Raw genomic sequence first — 22,898 nt, 5'->3', positions numbered from 1 at the left:
TCTCTCCGTGCGGCGACAAAATGTTAACTCAGAACACTCCTTATAAATAAACCTAACAAATCTCCTGTACGAAACAAAATCTTAATTCAGTCCATTTTGACTTGACTGTGGCTTCGACACCTGATAATGCAGGCACTGTGTAGTCTTCCAGGCGTGTTTCATCCTTTAATGTTCGACTCTTTTTTCTGTTGTTTTATGTTTGTTATTTTATTAGCTAGCATGTATTTCAACGTACTCATCAAAATGAAAAAAAACAACCTGTATGATACTGACAAACCTTTTTACTGCTGGTCACTTTGCTCCTATTTGTGACTTGTTGCCGTGTTTTAGTGCTGTTGTAGAAATTGTGATGTAAACTATAAATTATGAAAGATTTCCGATTTGAAACGAGCTCACGTGCAACGTTTGGTGTGTTGGGAGTCTTACAGTTGTTTCGAGCGAAGGTGGGCCACAGTGCTCGCTCTGCTTATGACGAGTCTTAAAGTGCGTGCTTAGTGTTTTTTCGATGGTAAATAGTTGTGTGTTATTTGAGAATTGTTTGGTATGTTATGTTGTAAAATCTGCACTATGTCTTGCATATCAAAGACAAACAAATGCCCTGTGATTTTTTTATTTTTTTTTGGTTTAGTTTTTTTTATTTTCGTTCATCTCTAAATGACTTTGGCCTCTGTTTAACGTCCTTAAAACTGGAATGTTGTACATTTAGTGCCTTTTACATTTCATCAGCTAACTTGAACATCTGCTCAAAATAGAAAAGATAAGATTCATTTATTTTCCTTTTATTGTATGTATTTTTTTATACACATAATATCGCCTCTGTATCCACTGTTCAAATTTTATATAAAACTTATTCCTGGCCAATTATATATGTGTTTCCTGACTGTTTTAGTCTCACCGAGCTGAGAACTTTCTATTTAATACACTTTTTCTTTTCTTTGAATAAGATAAAGACTAAAACATTTAGTTACTTTAGATTTAAAACATAAAAATACTCAAAAGAACTTAATATCTTCCTCCTTTGTCCCCTTTAACACATGAAATCAACATAGTCTCCATCAAAAACAAGGATAAAAGTACAGTACTAAAAGACAAAACCAAAATGCAGTGGTGTGAGAGGTACTCAGGGCCTTTACCTGAGTAAAAAGTTCCTGCATTCAAACTTAAAAGTACACACTCATTGTTAAGTAGAATCTTTTAAATTATATGTTAAACTGTCTGTAGGTCAAGATACAGTCAAAATAAACTATTCATGGTCCTTTTGCTTCAAATTTAAGCAGCACAGTCGATTATTGAACAGTGGGATTGAAGCCCAAAATAAACATACACTAGTATTACTAGGAAAGCGTATTTAAGGTATCAAAAGTAAAAGTACTTAATCATAAAAACTGTCGCCTCTAGCTGTTAAACAATTATATATCATTACATTATTATTACTCTAACATTGTTTTGTACGTAGCAGAAAATAGTGGGAAATGCCTCAGTCCAAAGTGAAACTATCACAAACCTCACAATCATTAAAAATAAGTCAAAATTATTTAGATAATTAAAAGATAAAGCTGCAGATCCTCACATTTCAGAAGCTAGAACTTTTACATATTTAGTATTTTGGCCACTAGTTGCCAGTTAGATTAGTTGTGTATGAATCGTCTTAATTGTTTCAGCTCTGCTCATATTTCCTGTTTAATTTGTAAAATAACTAAAGCTGCTTTATAAAAGCAGTGGAGTAGAAAGTACAGTATTTAGTGCCACAGATTTATACTTAAAATGTACTTGAATCTGCAAAGTAACTACTACAGACAGCTGTCTAATAAATGTAGTTGAGTACAAAAGTACAATATTTACCTGCATAAAATTGAAATGGTAAATTAAAGCTCAGCTGCTTCAAATTGAAATGTAGGGGTAACTTATTGGAAACAAAGTCAGCTGCAGGTAAAAAACAAATAGTAACAGGAAATAAAAGGTGCAGTGTCAGTGTGTGAGCAGCAGGGGGCAGAGTCGACCTGAGGTGAGGATGTGTCCTCTGTATCAACATCCCTCCTCTCACCTCCCTCATTGAATTACTGATTAATGTGTTGGAATAACATCCCACCACTGATCTCACTGTTTCCCTCCAGGAAACAAAAATCTGGTGGAAGACGAAAACACTCCACACACACACACACACACACACCACACACACACACACCACACACACACACCACACACACACACAGACAGGCACACACCCTCGGTGACGATGCTGAGCTGCATGGAAAGGGAAACAAAAAGTCTGGGAATCCCAGTAAACAAAAGGGGACAACCCCCCAGGGAAGCATCATGTGGTGTGGTGTGTGTGTGTGCTTTATTTGTAATATGAAGCGCTGGTGAGACAGGTGTGTGTGTGTGGGGGGGGCACATGACACCACTGATAAAACATAATGAAGGATGAAACGATGGTGAATGTGAAACCAAACCTGCCACGAAAAGGTACGAGACACCAGAGACGAGAGACCAGGTGAGGCTTTTCCTTATTTCCTTATTATTATTTATTATTTACACTGTCTCTTTAATTCTTTTTCACCTCTTTGTAACCAGCGGGGGAAAGTAACTAAGTACATTTACTCAAGTAAAAGTAGAAAAAGTGGCATCAACAGAGAAGATATGATTCTTTATTATAGATGCTGTGTAAAGTAAAGCATCAAATTCATACTAGTGCTACTTCTGCCACCTTGTCCCTGAGCTTTCAGCCATACCGCACGGCCTTCATCATCGGATGAAATGCCCCGTTGTCATGGAGACGGGTCTGATTTGCTTTGATTCGCATCCACAGCATCTTTCAGTCTCTTCTCTTTTAAATTTAAATGGAAATGTAAAAGTTCAACGTTCTTGTCTTGGAAATAGCAACTGTAACAACTCAAAGTCCACTTACTGTGTTTTACCGGAGCTTTCAACCACATCAGATGGAGACAGAGAACAGAGCATCTGCTTTTGTAGGGACTGAACTATATAACGGATGAAAACCTGGCTTTGTAAAGTCCTGCTTACACATTCATAATGATAATGATGGCAGCATTTTTCTGCATAACAAAAACTTTACCTTCAAATATTTTACATTTATGTTGATTATGACATCAAACTTCACTCTACTTTACTGTACTTTTACTTGTAGCAGTTTATTTTTGTAATATATCCTATTACTACTTCATCAAAGTACTAAATACTTCTACTACTGACTGCAGACACGTGTTTTCATTATTAAGAAGCTGCCAGAAATATAACTAAACAAGACAAAACCGATGCTTTGATCTTGTTCCTCCTGTGAGGCAGTCAGAGGTTCGGCTCTTTGCTCAAGGGCACTTCAGCAGCCGTAGCCCTTCACTTTCCCAGCCAGGCTCCAGACATGCAGACAGCATGTACAGTCATTTAAAGCTAATTGTCTGTAATGTGTGAACCTCGGTCTTACTCATTACAATCACACTCATGTTTGTTTACAGTATGGCAAACCAGAGCAAAGCCACATGACAAATCCCACATAAACTCCCACAGTCTTGAAAAGGATGTGTGAGTTTTCAACACACCCACCATGTCTCAAATGGGCGGACGACGTTTTTTTTTTTCTTCCTCAAATCCATCGATAACCGCTGCTGACATTTTTTTAATTTTTCTTCTCTCTCTCTCTCTGGGTGGAGATGTGAGAGCATCACAGCATTATTTCTTCTTCAGAAATGCCTCCATAAAAGGTTTGTTTTTTAAAGAAATAAATCCTCTCGGATTCAGAGATATCACACGCGTGGAGAGCTTGAACTTTTAGCTCTGCGGTCAAAAATATTAAAATACCCCAAATTCCGAATGGAGATTGGCGTGTGAGAGCATGCGAAGTATTTCTAAAGATATCATCCAACTTTAGGATTAATAGAGGGGTATTTTGGAGACTTTTTTGGGGGGTGGGACTGGACTGGACTTCCCAATCCCCTTATAAGGTATTTCCCTGAGAGCAGAGGGAGGAGGGGGGAGGAGGGGGGAGAGAGAGAGAGGCCGAGCGGTGCAGGATATTCTCACAGGATGTGATGGCTGGACAGCAGCCGGAGCCCTGCGATGCGGAGGGGAGAGTCAGCTGAGCGGAGCTTCTGGCTTGCGGTGCTCGGTTTGGTCCGCTATCGATCCGTGTGGGTGGGTGCGCGTGTGAGTGAGTGCGCGCGCGCCGGAGGATGTGAAATCAAGACGGTCAGGAGGTTCTGCCAAATTAGTCATCAGCTGAAAGCGAGGTAAATGTTCAGCTTTGTAACAAAGTCTTCAAACGTGTTGGTTGTTGTTGTTGTTGAATGGTTCGGACTCTGGGAGCAGATGCTGCTGCTGTGTGTGTGTGTGTGTGTGTGTGTGTGGAACATGCTGACAAATTGCAGTGGTGGGAGAAGTATTTTTCATCCGTTACTCAAGTAAAAGTAGCAAAATAACTGTGGAAAGATACTCCAGTCCTGCACACAAACTCCAGCTACAGTCAAAGTAAAAAAAGTAGAAATATTTCTACTTTGCAGAGAAGATTTTACACAGAAAACATCTAATTTAAGCATGTTGTGTGTGCATACAGTAACCTCTGCTAACACGTGTACATGAACCTGCTGAAAGAGTTTGAAAAAAATATGAAGGAACAAAGCAGAAACTCAGCAGCTGAGAGTGAGAACAATGTAAAAAGACAGTGACTGCATGTTAACAAACATGATGGTTCAAAAAGTAGAAAGTAATCAGCTGAAAGTACTCAAAGTATCAAAAGTAAAAGTACTCATTCTGCAGACTGATATATGATGATACATGACATTATTAGATTCTTCATATTGATGCTTCAGTAGCATTTTGTATTGTAGCTGCTCAGTATGGAGCTGGTTTGAACTACATTATAGTCCAGTGGTTCCCAATCTAAGGGTTGGGCCCCTCTGAAGGGTCACAGAATAAGTCTAAGGGGTCGTGAGATGATTAATGATCTTGAAATATTGAATGATTTTAAGTCTTACAGAGGAGAAATGTTTCTCTGATGGAACAACCTCTACATCTGTAGTGTCACATGGTGTTTAATCTTTAAATTCATCATATTTTTAAGTGTTTATCAAGTTTTTAACGTAAAATTTTAATCTGAAAAGTAACTTTAGCTGTTAGATACATGTAGTGGAGTAAAAAGAATAAGCTTGGCCTCTGAACTGTGGTGAAGTAGAGATAAAAACTGGCATAAAATAGAAACACTGACGTAGTTTAGCACCATTTCTTGTTTGAGGTAGAGCGCTGGGTTTTCTGGCTGCTGATGAATCACAACGTTTTATCAGATTGTAAATGTTTAAAAATGATCTGCAAGTAACTTGCTGTGATAAACTTTGACTCTCCACATCAGTAAAAAGCAGCCGTGCAGTATTTTGGATCAGCTTTAAACAGCAGAGTAATTACAGCTAACTGGTTGATTATTAAGCAAAAATTAGTTTTACACTTTTACATTTATTTGTTAAGTGTTGATGAATCCAGATGCCTTTCAGTGGCACCGAACAAACAATGTGTCTGTGTTTAGCGCGGCTGCGAGAGCTCCTCATCTGCTTAGAGTTGGCATTTACTCACAGACATCACGAGGGCACCGTGATTAATGACTTTATTTAACTGAATTTGCTCTTGCACAGACCCTAAGAAGAGAAATCTGTCTTTCTGTGTGGGTACTGAGAGAGTCTGGTGAACATTTCACATGATTTAAACAACGTTTTTTGTCGTTTTTAACACCGACACGAGCAGCAGGTGAGTTTTTAGAGCTACGTTTAAAAAACCAAACTGGGGTTTTTCTTTATTCTTTTCACGAGCTGCTAATCTTTTGTGGTACCTCTCTTTTTGTTTTACCTAAATTTCCACAAGCTATATCTGCCCCATGCATGGGTACTTACCATTACCGCGATACTAATTACTCCCACATTGTCTGGCCCTGCAAGGCTGCACGTTGTTTTGTTCTGTTTGAGGGAACCTATCAGGAAATACTTTAGCAAGTTTCCGCCAAATAACGAGGCTCAAATCTTGTGTCTCATACAAGATGAGTCACAGAGGCCCCGACAAGACAGTCTATGCTTTTTCTGTTTCCAAACAATAACCTGAATTGATTACATTTACTCAGAACTAATGGAAATGTTTTGCTTTATTTGCTTAGTCATCCTTTCTCAGTAGTACCAGTTCTGCAGCTGTATACTCTCCACTAGGTGCACACAAAAGCCCCTTTTTCAGCTGTATCTCAGGGCATAAATAGCACTGTCATAGGTCAGCATGTCACATAGGAGGTAGGGCTACTTCCCCCTTCCTTCCCTTTGCGAGTCATATCACCTCACGGCACGCTTCCTGCATTCATGTGTTTCTACCTCGTATGATCTGGACTCTCTCTCTGTGTTGCCGCAGCACCATGGCCGCCTTCCAGCTGTTCTTCCCGCTGTTGGTCAGCTGCGCAGTGGCATCCGCAAGCCCTCCCCGACACCACCTCCCTCCATGCCAAGTTGTAAGTAAAGCCTGGTAAACAGACACACACTGTTAAAGTCAGGTTTTTCTCAGGGTTTAGATCTTCTCCTAGGCACATTCCTCAAATAAATGCTGAATATGTGTGGTGTTTTTTTAATCTGATGTCGGTTTATTTTCATGAGTTGCCCTCGGCAACTGAGATGAAGCACCTAATCCTTCAGGTGCATGAGGTATTTTCAGATTAACTACAGGCAGATAGTTTATTTGAAAGCTGTTGAACCTGAGCAGGTCTGGTTTATTAGTCTTAGCTCTCGAAACTGTGCTGCCAACAGACCTTCAAGTTTTAATGTCTGAGCAATGAAAGATTATTTGGCTTCACTGGAAGAAAAACTGGAGGTGTTTTTGTTTTATACTAGACTGCACAGGTCACTTGTCACTCACACATGTGTCATTGTGTACAGTAACATCTTTTCCCTGGAGTTTCTGGTGAATCATGATTTAGTTTAGCGTATTATGTAACAAACTGGAAATATGACGTAAATTAATTAATGTGTACGTGTGGGAAGATTTTCTTTTCTTATAAAAGACCAGCAAGTGTGTGAAAGAACTTTAATGAAGTGGCTATAGGTTGAATCACAACACAGTTGTAGCAGCTGGTGATAGAGAAACTGTTGACTTATGTTAGATGTTACTAAAAGTGTCCACAGCCTCAGCTGTGGTGTATATCTGAACCTTAAATACACATGTCCGAATCCTCCCAGAGATCCGCTGAAATTCACACGACTGACACATGGAGTAGGAGTAAAAAAAAAAAAAAGGTTTGAAATGAAACAACCACTCACTGTGTTTCAAGTCATCTTTCTAAAAATATCCTAATAGTGAAACTAAAAGTGCGTCACTTTTTGTTTAATGTGGTGGTTGCTGTTGCTATAAATAACCAAACGTAAATCTGCTTTTGTTGTAGAAGTCTGTTCAGTGTAGATGCCCCCTCGTGTTTTTGAATATATCCAGAAAATCTGATTTTATGCAGCGGTTAGACGCGTGTATAGCCTCTATACATGATGTATTTGTCTTTGTACATGTGTTAGAAATGAAGATATGCATCACAATACACATGCAAAATGCAAAAAAATCAGCACAAGAATTGTACACATATTAATTTACAGGTTTATAAACACATTTTAGATGCCCGTGCACATTAATAGAGTTTATTGGTTGTTGTGTAAAAATGCATTCGGCAAACCAAATCAGTGAGTATCTACCAAAGCTATCGTCTTTACTTTAGTATTCATGGAACATTTTATGCCTCCATTTTAATCCAAAAAAGGCGTATCGCCAACTGCAGTAGGTTTTCACATACGAGTAATTTGCAAAATGGTCAAAATATTTGAAGTAAGAGAAGAGTGATGTCAGGAAACAAGAGGACAGAGATGAGGATTGATGTACAACAATAGTCTAGGGCGTTGGTGTATGTCAAACCTCTTGGGTTAAGGTCGCCATGAATGGAAATGTCCCGGGTTCAAGTTCGGCCTGTTGACCTTTGTTACGTGTCATTTCCCATCTCTCTCTCTCTTGCTCATTTCCTGTCATTTCTCCGCTGTCACGTGATAACAAAGGCATAAAACAGCCAGAAATAATAATATGAAGTAGGAAAAAAAACAAAAAAACAAAACACAGATGTTGCAATTCAGTTCTTGGTTGGCGCCTTAAACTCTGAAACTGCCTCAAAGACAGGTCAAGGATTTTTCTCCTTCTGTTTTTAAAGTAAATTTTTAATAGTTTCACCGCATTACACAAACAAGGCAAAATTCGTATTTAAACATATCAAAGCAGGACAATATAAGCAATAAAAACTGAAATCACCATATTGAAAACACAGTTAAATGAAATTATGCTGCAGCTGTCATGACTTATTTCCTGCTGAAGCCACACGTTACCCATGGCTGAATAAAACAAGCATTTGGATATGGATGTTGTCCTCCATCTTCAGTACTGGAGTCAGTTTAGGTCCAGTGTGGAGAGGAGGAATCGCCAGAAACTCTTTACATGTACTGCACATAAAGCCATGTTGAGTATTGTTTTAAAAGAAGACCTGGTTTCTCTTGGTTTCTCCTTTCTGTTTCTCACCTTGGTTCCCGTTTACTAAACTTGAAGCCATTTGTTACAGTATTACTTTGACTAAATGTGCTGTAAACCACCTAACACATACCATAAATCACGTTATACTCGCAAAGTTTTCAGGAATGTAAACAGTTGCAGTGAAGATATCACTGATCACACCTCTGAGGTCACAGAAGAAAAATAATTTTTTCTGTGACTCGTAACAATATACCTTATTTGTTCCTCATTGCCTAACAAAACAGGTTTTGCCCTGCAGTAGTTCTTGAATAAATTAACGTTTGTTTATAGCCTGCTTGTAAGCATCGAGGAATGCCACTTTTAGGATACCACAAATATGCAAAGACACTACATGTACTCGGCCTCCGAGAGAAAACAGAGAACAGAGACATTTTATGAGCTGTTTCTGGACAAGGGGGGTCTCATGGCCACATGGTTTCAATTATAAACTACACTTAATAACTTAAATATTTGAATCTATTAAGGGAAACGGGGGAGTAGATGACAAAAACTGTGGGCTGGTCATCAAGGTGTGAGGTGTATTTTCTTTAAACTGAAAAATCCTTCTTTCAAAACTTTTATCTGGGTTTAAGATGTTGATGAGAACAAGAGGTAAACCATTCGTCATTTACTAGCAATTAACTTTTTAAATTAATTTAAAGAGACAAAGTCAATTAAGAGGTTTTTTGTCATTAGAACAACTCACCATCACAAACCTCAGGGGACTCTCTTGCTGCCAAGAACATGCCTGTAGACACACTGACTCATAAATCAACCCAAATTAAACATTTGGTCTGTGTTGTGTCATGGTCAGGCAATCCTGGCAGACTGCCGACATAATCAGACTTTGCATGTTTGTCTTTGTCTGTAGGTCCAGATGGATGTGTTTTGCAGTGATCTGAGTCTCAGAAGTGCACCAGTCAACCTTCCTCACGGCGTCCAAATGCTGGACCTCTCTCGTAACCAGGTGCAGAATCTGACCCAGGAAACTTTAGCGTACCACACCGGCTTCCATCATCTGAATCTTCATTCTAACAAGATCCACTTCATTCAGCCGGGGCTCTTCAAAGACATGACTGATCTGAAAGTCCTGGATCTCTCCAGGAATCATCTGAATGTTTTTGCTCATTCCAAAATCAACATCGGGCCTCTAACAGCTGTAGAGTCACTTGATCTTTCAAACAACGGTCTGTACACGGGAATGTCGGACTATTTCCTGGCAGATTCTCCGTTGCTGGCAAACCTTTCCCTGAACAGCAACAGCATCACCAAAATAGCACAAAATACTTTCAGTGGATCCTTGTCCTTGAAAAAAATCAGCCTCCACAATAATGTCATCTTGGAGATTGAGGATGGAGCTTTTGACTCCTTGCATCATCTGACTGAACTCGATTTGTCCAAGAACTCAATTACGTGCATCACCGATTTCAACCTCTACAATTTAACTGTGCTCAACCTCAGCAAGAACAGCATGGAGCTTTTCCAAAGCGCGAGCTCGAATCAGCGGTATAACCTTCTCTATCTCGATCTGAGTGAAAATAAAATGCCTTACTTTCCATTTCTTCCCAGAAGCAACGTGCTCAAATATCTGGATGTTTCACGAAACCATCTCCAGAGCATCAACTTATCAGGAAGTCCTGAAAAAAGGATAACTGTTCTATTGAGTCATCTTAAATATCTGGACATGAGTTACAACCAACTCAAAAGCATACCAGAGTCCTTTTTCTGCTTAATGGGATCACTTGAAGTCCTGAACGTGAGTAATAACTGTATAGGCTCATTTTCTGTCACTAACGAACACCTTCTAACAGCAGTGAAGATCATCAACCTCAGCTATAATTCACTGCAGAGTCTGACATTTGGGGAAAACACTCTGCAATCGCTGGAAGAGCTCTTTTTACAAGGGAATGACCTCACCACCCTGGACCATCAAGTATTTCAAAGACTTCCAAGTATCAAATACCTGCAGCTTCAGAAGAACAATCTGAAAATCTGTGCCTTGGAGCAAGACCAGGATGAACTGGCGCCGACAGAAGAAAACCACAAGGATCCTCCCGATTGCGTGTCCTTTTCCTCTGTAAGAAACTTGCACTTCCTGTACTTCTCTGAAAACAATCTACAGACTCTGCCTGAAAACGCGTTTGCAAACACCCCTCTGAAGTTGCTGGACTTGTCCCTGAACCCAGGCTTAGACATGGACAAGGACTCCCTCTCTGGTCTGGAGCATTCCCTGGTTCACCTCTTCCTGAGGGAAAACAACATTTCATGGCTGAACACAGATCTGTCTTTGCTAAAGAGTCTCAAACACGTTGACCTGTCCACCAACCAGTTGACCTCTCTACCTATGTGGAACAAAGAGTCCTCCATTGAGTCCTTAAACCTGCAGAACAACAACCTGGTCACCCTGGAGTACAGAACCATGGTGGCTCTGGAGCACTCACTAAAAACCCTCTACATGGGCTCCAACCCTCTGAACTGCTGTAGCAACCTTGGCTTCCTCCACATGGTCCAACGCTCAGCCGTGGTCGTTCCTGACATCGAGACTGTGACGTGCATTCACGAGGACTTTTCAGAGCCAGTCAACATTGAAAAGCTGACTGAAGAAATGTGTCGTGGATCAGTCAGGCCCAAGTATATTGCTACTGTTGTACTGACATTGTTAACCGTGATGATCGTGTTGGGGCTGCTGGTTAAATGCTGCCACTCAAGGAAACGAAAGCGCAACAGGAGCTTTAGAGCTTAACGTGAACGAATGGTGCACATGCAGGACCAAGAAGACATTTATACTAGGAACTTTTCCAATGAGAAGGTTGGTGGTTCAAACCAGCTACAACTTAGAAACATGAATGTAGAGTCTGTGGTGTCACCCAAAGGACAATTTAAAGACTTGACTTGGGTTTAACACCACCATCTTTTTTACTAGAGTGAATAAATCCAAATTTGGGCAACGTGGAAGAAGATCAACCAACCAACAGTTCACTGAATCAAACAAACACGTGCCTTAATATCCTAAATAAAGCAATGGCTTGGTAGAAGAAGTAAAATTGACGAACTATTGGAAACCAGGACTTCTTGCGGAAAAGATCTTCACCTCATTTGTCTAGAGTGGTTTGGACTTTCTGAATGGACCTCTAAAGGTCAGAGTTTCTTGCAGAATGTGGTCGGCAGTTTGAGAAACTGCAGCTTCAGACCCATAAGGTGTGTTCAGACAGAGTGCGAGGCAAATTTTAAAAAGGTTCAACTGCATAAATGTATATAAACAAGAGGAGAAAGGAGAGAGCCTGGAGGGAAATAACAGAAAGAAAGAACGGGGGTTTCTGGAGATCAATCAGAGGGAGTAAACAAATACTGTGGTCAAAGTTGATCCAGTGGTGGCGAAAGTCTTGCAAATAATGCAAGGCCGAAATTAGTTTTGCTTTCTGTTTGAACGCACCATTAGAGCAGTGTTTCATGCTTGGTTTTCATATCGAGCCACACACTGCACATCAGTTTATTGAATGTAGAAGGAGAATCCGCACTAAAACACTTCATCACTGTTGATTTTTTCTCCCACTCCAGCCTAAATGGAGCCGAATGACGTGCAGCCATTAAATGTTAAAGGAATAGTTTCGCTTTTTGGCGCATACGCTTATTTGCTTTCTTGCTGAACGTTAGTTAAGACGATTAGATATAGATTAGGATCATGTGTGTGTTATAAATATTAAGCTACAGGCAGCAGCCAGTTAGCTTAGCTTAGCATAAAGACTGGAAACAAGGGGGGGCACTGATAGCTTGACTTTATCCAAAGAAAAGTGCCTCAGTCAAACACATGACATGTAATTTGTTTAATTTATACAAAAACCACAGTAAAAAACAAGCTGTGGTTTTACAGGAGGTCATGTGCCTGACTGTCTGTTATCCGCATGCAATAACTTCAGGAAGCTGCAGTAAATAAACAACATATACTTTGTTACCTTGTGATGCTGGTAGACAGACGTTGAACTTCACAGTTCACACCTTAACTCCTGAAGAATACCATGTTGTTGACTGGACCCCATTGCTCACAGTGGGAGGCTAGTTGAGAAAATACTTGTGCATGAATTTTGAGAGAACTGACCCTTTAAAGGATTGATCAAGCTGTACATAAAGTGTTGAACAAAATTAGATGTATTGTGTTAATTAGTCCTAGTACAGTTAGGGGATTTTGTTACCTGTGGGCAGAACCAGGCTAGCTGTTTCCCTCTGTTTCCAGCCTTTATGCTAAGCTAAGCTAACACAAATAAGCGTATTTTCCAAATTGTTCAACTATTCCTTTAAATGTTGAACGAGGGGTTCTTGCAAAACAGAAAATAAACCAGTGACTGAGACATGAAGATAAAACAGACTGAGGGAAGGGTTCAGATAACTCACAGTGTAAGATTATCTGACAGAGGAATTTTCCTTTAAGCTAAAAACTAAAGAACACAACACTACGAGAAGGTCATGAAACAAAATGCTCTTTATTCTTGGATGTTGAAGTATGATTATATGAAGTACATGGAGTCATCTGAGATGACCGATGAAGAGCAATTCAAGCCGTCCTTTACCCTTTATGTAGTTTGCACTTTATATTTCTCCTTATTTGTGTGACTGTATCTTGTTCTGTTATTGTTAACACTAAGACATGAATAATGCTAGAAGATCCAAGCAGAGCATATGTCAATATAATTTATTTTTTTACTATAAGCTGGATGGTTTAAACAATATGTTTTTCTATACTGATCCCAGGCCTGTGGTGGACACAGTATTGATTAATTTGACGTGATTTGGGGTAAAGTTAAAAGCACTGAAATTAATAACTGTGATACAAGTACAATATACAGACTGTGTTGTTTTAAATAAATAAATGAACTCCAGCGCTGTATCTGTGGGATCCACAGTTTCATACGACTTTAATGTGTGTGATGATCCTGAAACTATTATTATTGATATTCTTATTGTTGTTGTTATCTACAAGTCAACTGAAATGATTTTGTAGCTTTTTGTAAACGATGTAAGCAATAATTTGTACCAAATGAAAGACATTTTCTACATTTAAACACTGTGTGAGAAATTATTTGTGTGACAACAAAACAAACAAACAAAAAGAACATTATGAAGAGTTAGATGAGAAGATAAAACCCCACTAAAATCATTAACTAATTAATGTATATATTAGTTAATAATGGACCATTTATCAGGGTCCACAAGCTGTGATTCACAGCTTTATTAATGGTTGATAAATTATTTTTTAGTGCTTCGTAAGATGAACAGCTATTGTGATGCAAAACTGTAGAAAATCCTCCCTCAGCATAAACACTGTGATTTCCTTTTTAGTTTTGTTTTAGCTCGTTTGAACACAAAACAGCTGCAGGACATCTGAACCAAAATCCATTTATAAACAATATTTAAAACTAAATCCAAACATAATGCAAATGATATAAAACAGAGAAAAGCACTAAACAGATAATATGGTAAAACACAACTGTAATAATATGAACTATCATCATAGGAAAACACCTCACACTCATCACTCCATTTATTAAAAATGTTGTATAGTGCTTGTGAACGCTACATAGGCGGACTTAGAGTACAGTTTGTTTACTCTCATCACAGCCTGTCCTCAACACTTGTGCTTGGAAAAAAACCCCCTGCATGTCAACTGTGAGTTCCAGATGCAAAATATAAGCAAAGCAAATGTTGACTGACACAGAATTGTATTTCATGACATGCAAACCTGACTTTTTCTTAAGGGATTCCCCACCTCTGCATGTTAGCTTCACATATTATAAGATCAAAACTCCTAAATCAAACTTTCATCTTTGTGATGCTTTGATGGTTTAATACTAAAAACCATTACAAGGTTAAACCTCTGATTACACTCTGTCCCTGTCATCCATGTGTTTAATTTTGCTGCCAGGTGTAGTTTCCTGTTCCAGGTCACCTGGGGCCAGCCAGGAACACAGGGTGTAGGGAGGGCTGTGGCTGGGAGAACAAAGGGGAGAGAGAATTGTTTGGGGCTCAGTGAAACAAAGACAGAGGAGCTCTGAAAAATTAATAAAAAGACAAAAAAAGGCATTTAATCTCTTTAATGGTTAAGACTCAGACAGTGGAGGCCTCACAACAACTGAAGCTGAGGACCAGAGATCAACTCCAGGCTGAGACACTAACCCGGTGAGTTTGATATCGTTAGGATACCCTGTTCTTTGCAATGCACTGCTGTTCCTGGATTCTAGTTTTTGATTTTTGAAGAGAAAACTTTACATTTTTGGACATTTTCATCAGTAAATAGGCTGGAACAGGCTGCTCTGGACTCTGTGGGATGATTCATTTTTGAGTTGAGACACAATAATTTCCATGTGAATTTATTTTGGTTATCCATCTTTTTAAAAAAAATAACTCAGTGATTATAAAATTAAATTGAGATTAAGGGTTTAAAGGCATCCCAAAATCAGATTTTCCTCAGGACTTAAAGTACAGTAGCACTCAAACAAACTAAAGAACTAGAAGCTTAAAACTGTTTATTAATTGTTACAAAGTCTTTTATTTTAACATGTCAGTTGCTGTTGAACTTCATTACACAATTATCATTTAACTGCACAGCAGCCATTGATGTTTATATGATAACATGATGACAGGGTGCTCTCCTGTTGTAGTTTCACTTTGTGTGACGGTGCATTTGTGTGACCTGTGTGAAGTGGGAAATTTATAAGCTTACCACAAGAAGCTGATCTCAAACAGTCAACAAAGTGGTGAATTCCAGTGGTAATTGTGGACGAGGTTTTATGATACATGGTTTCAGTTTAACACACAATAAACATGGCAATTTAGCAGGTTAATGATAATTATATTTATATAACTTCCCCTTATCTGTCATAATGTTAGTAAATGTGACTAACATCATAGGCAGAGCTTCTCATACAGGCTGCTAACAATATATTTGACCTCTCTTATTTGTATTTTACAGCATGTATGTGCTTCATGTATTTAATATCACTGACCAACGGACCGTCCAAATGTAAACTGGGTTTACATTTAAACATTTAAACAAACATTTAAACATTTAAAGGTTAAAACTGTGCTGTTGTGTGATGATCTTCTGCTTTAATGTGATGAGAACGACCAACAAAATGCAGCAGAATTTTAATCTGACGGTATGGGTGTTAGTGTTGTCTCATTTGTGAACAACTCATTAGCTGTTTTAGCTGAACACACTGAACTTAATCACTTCCAGAGACATTTCTCAGTCAGTTGCGAGTGAAAATGCAGGGATACACTCACTTGCTGAGGGAGTGATTCAAGTCACTGATTCACTGAATTTATTCGTTTGCAGGAATACACTCATTCACTACATCCTGTCATGGTGAGGGGACGATGCCTGTTCAGTGAACATACTACACAGTGAATGTGAGCCCTCCCTGATAGCTATCAGTTTGTTTGTGTACCACTGATGTTTCTAGGTTAAACATAAAGGATCTTACTCTTTGATAAAACAAACAAAACAAAAAAAAGTCTCTGCAGGGACACTTACAATAACAATCTGAGTCAAAACAAGCTTTACGTACTTTGACTTGGACAATTTACGCCCAAATACATGGCAAAATCAGGCTCAAAAATACTGGAGTTATCCTTTAACTTCCACCAGTGGGATTTGTTATCTTTGGACTTAGCTAGGCTAGCTGTTACCTCCTGTTTCCAGTCAGTGTGCTAAGCTAAGCTAAAGCTGCTGGCTGTAGCTTCATATTTAAAGTAGAGATGAAAGTGGAATCAATTTTCTCAGTAAATTAGCATTTTTTGACTGTTCCTTTTAAAGGTTCAGTTCACCCAAAATACAAAAAGGCTCATATTTTCATACTTGGTAGAAATTTAATTGTTACATTTGATCAGACTCTTTCATCCAGAGCTGAGGCTTTTAATTGATAGTTTGACCCCCTCTCCAGCCTTTCTACCTCAGCTCTCTTCGCCTGCTTTCTCCACATGTTTACATTTGGATTAATGCTTGTAAGATTGAGAAAGTGCTGCTCAGCATGAGAAGCTTTATCTTTCGCTGTCTTAACGAAAGCTTTTTACACACAGTGACTCAGACCCTCCGTCCCCCTCCTCCCGTCTCCACCATCACTGAAGCTAATTTACTGTCCAGGGTGGTACAGGAAGTTGTCAACGGTCCGTCCTGTTTTACATCAAAGGGGGAAAAGCCTCTTTATCGCTGCTGAGTCAGAAATAGGAATCTTATGGATGCTTGGCAAAATGTTCACTTGGACATGTTCTTTTGTCTTAATAATGAAGCACAGCAGTGGTTTTCTTTCTTTCTTTCTTTGTCTTTTTTTTTTCTTTAGCATGGCGCTAATATCAACATGTCACTGGGTGTTTGTGTTTAATTTAAACCTTGCTCTGAATCTCACTGTGAAGCTGTTTAAACACAGTGAAGTGTTCAAGGAAGAAAAAGGTCCTGTTTAACTTGAGTTCTCAAGAAGCTCCTCCGAGCTGCGACGCATGTATTTGCTTGAATTATAAATCTAGCTTTATCTATATATTTTTGTTAGTGTATAGTTTAGACTGGGGTGAACTCCATAAATAAATACATAAAGGATATTTTTATGTGAGAAGGTTTTTTACAGTAATGCACTGAATCAGCTCCTGTCTTTTACAAAATAAATCAGCTGCAGTCTTTCTGGTTGGATTTATAATTGACAGTTTGCTTATTTAACTCTTGCCCTGTAGAGTTTTGTACTTACCGGAAACCCCAGAGGTAATCTACTTCCTTCTTTCAATCTAGTATCTGAAACATGGACCCTACATCTGATAAACACAATCAAATGTCTAGACTGTGTTTATGTGGGTGAAAATTACATCTGCTCACTCCTTTAATTAACAAGTTCAGTAGTTACATAACTGATGACCTGAGGTGAAGTGTACGTGTCCCACAGTATCATCCTTTTTTATCAAAGACATTCAAGAAAATGGAAGCATTTGAATTATTGTTACATTTTGATCCTTAAATTAATGAGATATATTCTCAAGGTCTGTTTTCAGTTTTATCAGTCAGCAGAGAGGTTGTCCTCACTAAATATGTAAGTACTGTCCGTTAATTAGGGCTTCAAACCTCAAAATTATTAAAAAATAAATAAAAAATGTGTAGCAAATCCTCATGTTTGAGAAGCTAGATCCATGAAATATTTTATATTTTTCTGTCAATCTACTCACTACTTAATTGACTAATCATTTCAGCTCTGTATTTATTTTCAGAGGCTCTTATCAATTAAATGACTGGTAATAACTAACAGCTATAGTTTTGTAGTTTTATCAGCCAACACAGGGGCTGTCCTCACAGTTTCAGCTGTGGTTGAGGATGATTTCAGGTCCTTTACTTCAGTAGAAGCACTAATACCACACTGTAAAAGTATTCAGTTACAAGTGGAAAGTCACACTCACATTTGAGAGGCGGGAACCATGAAATATGTTGTTTTTCTGTGAATCATATCAGCTCTACTTGGGTAGTTTAATTCATAATAAAGCAACAGATTTTCTAAGCATAGTTGTTCCCACCACTGAAGAACCACAGTATAGTTGGCCTTCCAATCGAGGCTCATGTAATGTGCACAGCAAATTTCATGGCAACCTGCCTATTAAATTATGAGATGTTGTGTTGACACTCTGACCTGATGAAACCTCTAGAGGAAAAACTGATGGAAAGTGGAAAGCGTACATCTCTCAGGGGAGTGTGAGTGTGATCTGTAAAGTTCATGGCAATCTGCCCTTTAGCTTGTCCTCACCAGAGAATTGACAGCATAGTTGTTTCCTGACTTTCCTGACATGCACCTATTGTGTTTGTGCAATTAACCGTGTGCCAAGACTGTCCCCATGACACCACTGTGTGTTTCAACAAATGCCCCCAAAATGAGAAATGTTTCTGCAAGTGGCAAACCTTTTTAGCAGCTTGTCTGTGACGTTGTTGTAGAGCCACAAAGTCTGCAAGGAGAGGAAGTTGGGGTGGATGAATGGGTCAACTTTGACTCTGGAGACTGTTGTTTACTCCTCTCTGTGCCTGATTTGTAATAGTTTTGGTGACAATGACAAATGACGTCTTGCTGACGGGATAAAATAAAATCAGAAAACTTCCAAAAAAGGCAGCTATAGATGATGTTTGCGGTTGCTTAATTGCAATGACTTGCAACTTCCACTTGTGTCAGAGACAAAAGCAGAAGTGGCATGATGCTGTTGACATCATATCTCCTACTAGTACTCAACATTAGCTTCTTTAAATTATGATAACCACCTTTTTTGCACAAAAAGTACTGAACCAATTTGCACCAAACTTGGTGGAAGGATGAGTTATGAGTCAGGGACGAACCCATTAAAGTTTGGTCCTTAACATCGCAAGATAGGGTATAAGTGCTAGACAGGTGTGTAGGATTGTTTGGCCTTGGCGAAGGTATTCTAGTTATTTTGTTTGTTTATTTGTTAGCAGGATTATGTGAAAAGGACTGAACCAATTTGCGCCAAACTTGGCGGAGGGATGGGGCAGAGTGGTGGGGATCTGGTTAAAGAGGCAGATATGACAAATAAATCATTTAGGCTATCAAACTACTTCCTTTTTCTTTTTCTGTTACAAAAGCTAGACAGGCATGTGTAGGATTGTTTGGCCTTAGCAGAGGTATGTGGTCCATTGAATGCCATTCTAGTCCCTAGAGACAATGGGCTGAACCAGTTGACATTGCCATCCTAAGACGTCTTACCAGTTGCAGACCAAAAACAGACTCACTCCCACTGATAGCCGACTATAGAGATAGTTACTCCTTGCCAGTGTTTATTTGCAATCAGCTAGCAATAACAAGACTACTGAACTGGCTAAGAATGAGGCCAGCAGAAAGTCATGTCTGGATGGATCACTGAGCACAAATTACAAATGACCAAATTCCTGAAACACTCCAAAAATTACCCCCCTTCAGTTACATGGCTCCAGGAGAGTAATCTACCGGGAGATCGAATGAGACTACTACATCGCTTCATTTATTTTTCCAGCATGGTATCACCTCTCCAGAGCGAGGTAAAAAATAGACAGTAGTGGAAGCTTTTCACCCTCAGGGAGAGGTGGGGTCACGATGGTCCAGCTGCTAAAGGGAAACTAGTTTCCTCCCACTTTAAAATCTATGTGTACGTGATCGTGCAGCAGATTGTAGCTTCAACCCCTTCACAACCTAAACACAAAACAATGTGCTGGTGGACTCCTACCAGCCCTCGCAGCTGTACCACCCTGCTGAAAGGCATCATTTCCTTTCAAAGACTTTTCCTGTTCCCCTTTTTGTAAAATTCCACCATGTTTTTTTCTTGTTTATGAGATGAGCAGCGATAGAATCAGCGGAGGCCTACAGGCAGGGTTTGTGGTTCTGTAATTGGAAGCAGACCTCAGTCACTTTCCTATTCTCTGTGACCATGCATTGAGTCATAAATGAACATTAACCTGTGTTTATCATAGTTTAGTCACGCTGAGATAAAAGAAAATGTTTTTTAAGAGGGGGTTTGACCAAAATAGCAACAGGTCACTTAGTCACAGAAGAGAAATCACACAGGTTTTAGAACAGAAAGTGAGAGCAAAGTGAAAACGAGATTAGGTCCTTTGTCTGGACATTTGCCACAAACAAACAAAAATATTGTTGTTTTTTTGTCATATAGAACCATTCCCTGTAGATATATCCGTACTTATATCCCTGTTGTCAAGTGAAAACTTCACAACTTGTTATCCTTGTTTTAGATGAACCTGAACGAGTACATAGTTCTCTGTGGGAGCGACACTTGTTGGTTGTTTGAAACCCTTTTAAATCCTATTGGTTCAGTAACAGATGTACATGGCTGGCATTAATGTTATAAATCCATTTTTAAAGACTTGTGAATAGGTTTATTGATCGGTGCTTGTGACTCAGTGATTACCTGTTCAAGAGCTAAGGAAGTAAAGTGATTCTATAAGAAAATTAATCAACAACTATTTTGATGATCAATTAATGTCACTTTTCAAGCAAAAATGCAAATATTCTCTGATTTCAGCTTCATAAATGTGAGGATTACCTGTATTTCTTTGTCTTGTATGACAGTAAACTGAGTATTTTTTGCATATGCAAAACCATTTGAAGACATAATGTTGATCTTTAGGGAAACAGATGTTTTTGACATTTAAATTTGTAATTTGAGTTTTACTTTGTCAGTTTGGTTGTTTTGTTGTGTTTTAATAATAATTATAGTAGTGATGTTTGTTTACTGTATGTTTGTCTTGATATTCTTCCTGTGAAGTTCTGTTTGTAAAAAATCTTTTTCTCTTATTTTCTGATATTTTATCAACCAAACCAAAAGAATTAGAGGCTGCTCAAACGATCATAATCATTAGGACATTTACAAGAACTGGTTAAAAAGTAACTAAACAGTAATATGAACAGCACAAAGAGTCATACAGATATGTACTCTTTATCATACCAGACGATGATAATGTAAATATATGAGAGATAGTGATTCAGGCCAGTTTCCATCTGTTTCAAGTCAAGGAAAAGTCTTTGGGAGTGTATCAGTGGTGATGGACGTGACCTCTGTGTGAGTGTGTGTGATTGGCTGTGCCTTGTTCCGCGATCTCCAGGCTGGCAAACTGAGAGCAGGGAGCATCCTATTATTCATCCACAGTAATCCCAGTGCTCCCACACAGCTCTCGCTATCCCGATTTATAGCCAGGGACTCATGGGAAAGGTCAGAGGTGGCTGTTTATTTCCATAGTTACATGATTGTGATGGGATGCTTGATTCTCTGTGTATTCTATTAAACTTTCTGTTGTTGTTATGTCTTGAGTCACCGTACTGCCAAACAGCTGTTGCGCTTTAAGTCTGTTGAAACGCTGAGGAGGGCAGCAAGCAAAATGCAAACAGGACACACACTCAAGACAATGGTATCATACATCCTGCATCTGCTGTTTCTGCAAAAGCGAAATAACAGCCATATTTACTCTACTTGCTTTGAGGTGTTTCCAATAACAGTGTCTGAGAGTCCAGGTTGATTCAGTTTGGAGTCAGGCTGTTTGTTTCATGAGCAGGACAAGATGTTGGGCATATGGCTGTGAGATAAGCTCAATATCATGCCAGATTTCTCCTTTTTATTGTCCGTGCACATGCTGAACAGTTTATTTATTGACTGTTGTCAGGCTACGATTAAGCCCAAGGATAGAGGATGACGTGAGTTTTGCTTGGCAGTTGGACAGGATTGTAGACCTTTCTCTCAGAAGGTAACTTGAATGTTTTCTTAGCTTTACCCATTGTTTAACACTGGTGGTATCTAGAGGATAGTTTTGGCTTTATTTGTCCAGATTTGAGCTACCGGTCTTTAAGATTTCTGCTTCCTGCCCAGTAGAAAAATTCTGTACCTTTCACAAAAAGCTTCTCTATTACTCTGGATAATAAAAAATAAAAACGTACTCTTGACCGTGTCCAGGACTTACACAATAAGGAGGTCATGAGTTCAACTTTTGAAATTTTTTGACCACACACTAAAAAAAAAGAGCTGCAGCTGTTTGCTAAACTTCAGCATATCAACTTTATAAGGTGATAATATGTCTATGTATTGGTGTTAGCTTGTTGTACTGCCCCAAAGTGGCCATAAAAAAACTATTTTAGGTTTAGGATTGCAGGTTTAAACTAACTCCATCAAGACCAAAATGGCGAAAAATGTTCATAATGTTAAGGAAAGTGATAAAATATTCCATATTCCAAGTTTGGTGCAAATTGGTTCAGTGCTTTTTATGAAATCCTGGCTGACAAGTAAACCAACCAACCAACCAACAGACACAGGTGAAATTATAACCTCCTTGGTGCAGGTAATGATAACTCCAGCCACTCGGGTCCAACAAAGAAGCTTTTTTCCAACTGATATGCTCAGAAAAATTCCTCTTCAAAGTTTAAGGTAGTGGTTCTAGACTAAACCACGGTGACTCGAAGAAAACTCTCAGGTTTCATACTAACTAATCAATCACAATAAAGAACCCATTGTGGTTCATTTCCTGATGGAAACAACAATCTTTGTTTTGTTGCACATAGACTATTCTTTCAGTCTTTACCTTCTAGACAGTTGGAACCACTGTCTGAAAAAGTCTGTGAGTTTTCCAAGTGAGAAATATCCAAGGACCAACTCACTCTGACTAAAGGGCAAAAAGAAATGAAATCAAGTAAACTCAAGCTCGAGGAATGCTGCTCCGGCCCCCGTGATAAATGACAGGCATGTTGGAGGAAACTCCTACCCGGCCCTTTACACCCATAATCTTTCCTACAGGGTTTAACTGACTTTAATAGTTAACAACAATGCAAACA

At 38.9% G+C, this 22,898-nt stretch overlaps 1 protein-coding gene across 4 annotated transcripts; it reads left to right on the top strand.

Moving 5' to 3' along the window:
* Positions 1-2,381: 2,381 nt before the first annotated feature.
* lrrc32 (leucine rich repeat containing 32) lies at positions 2,382-13,622 on the top strand. Of its 4 annotated transcripts, none has more exons than XM_051078523.1 (3): positions 2,382-2,494; positions 6,391-6,487; positions 9,437-13,622. In XM_051078523.1, exons 1-3 carry the CDS (start codon positions 2,418-2,420, stop codon positions 11,306-11,308), a joined length of 2,046 nt encoding a protein of 681 aa, XP_050934480.1. In that variant the 5' UTR covers positions 2,382-2,417; the 3' UTR covers positions 11,309-13,622. The 4 variants fall into 4 exon arrangements, with proteins under 4 accessions (XP_050934480.1, XP_018547823.1, XP_018547822.1 ...); XM_018692307.2 differs by lacking the exon at positions 2,382-2,494 and adding an exon at positions 3,573-3,719; XM_018692306.2 differs by lacking the exon at positions 2,382-2,494 and adding an exon at positions 4,005-4,244.
* The last annotated feature ends 9,276 nt before the right edge of the window (positions 13,623-22,898 follow it).

This window comes from Lates calcarifer, linkage group LG20, assembly GCF_001640805.2.
Source record: "Lates calcarifer isolate ASB-BC8 linkage group LG20, TLL_Latcal_v3, whole genome shotgun sequence".
NCBI lineage: Eukaryota > Metazoa > Chordata > Actinopteri > Centropomidae > Lates > Lates calcarifer.
The sequence above is the reverse complement of the archived record's forward strand: the minus strand, read 5'-3'. Positions and strand labels throughout refer to the sequence as shown.

Coding starts and splice junctions, on each gene's coding strand:
- lrrc32 (XM_018692306.2), top strand. CDS start 4,075: ATGCGGAGGGGAGAGTCAGCTGAGCGGAGCTTCTGGCTTGCGGTGCTC. Junction 4,245..6,390: donor AGTCATCAGCTGAAAGCGAG/GTAAATGTTCAG, acceptor GTGTTGCCGCAG/CACCATGGCCGCCTTCCAGC. Junction 6,488..9,436: donor ACCTCCCTCCATGCCAAGTT/GTAAGTAAAGCC, acceptor CTTTGTCTGTAG/GTCCAGATGGATGTGTTTTG.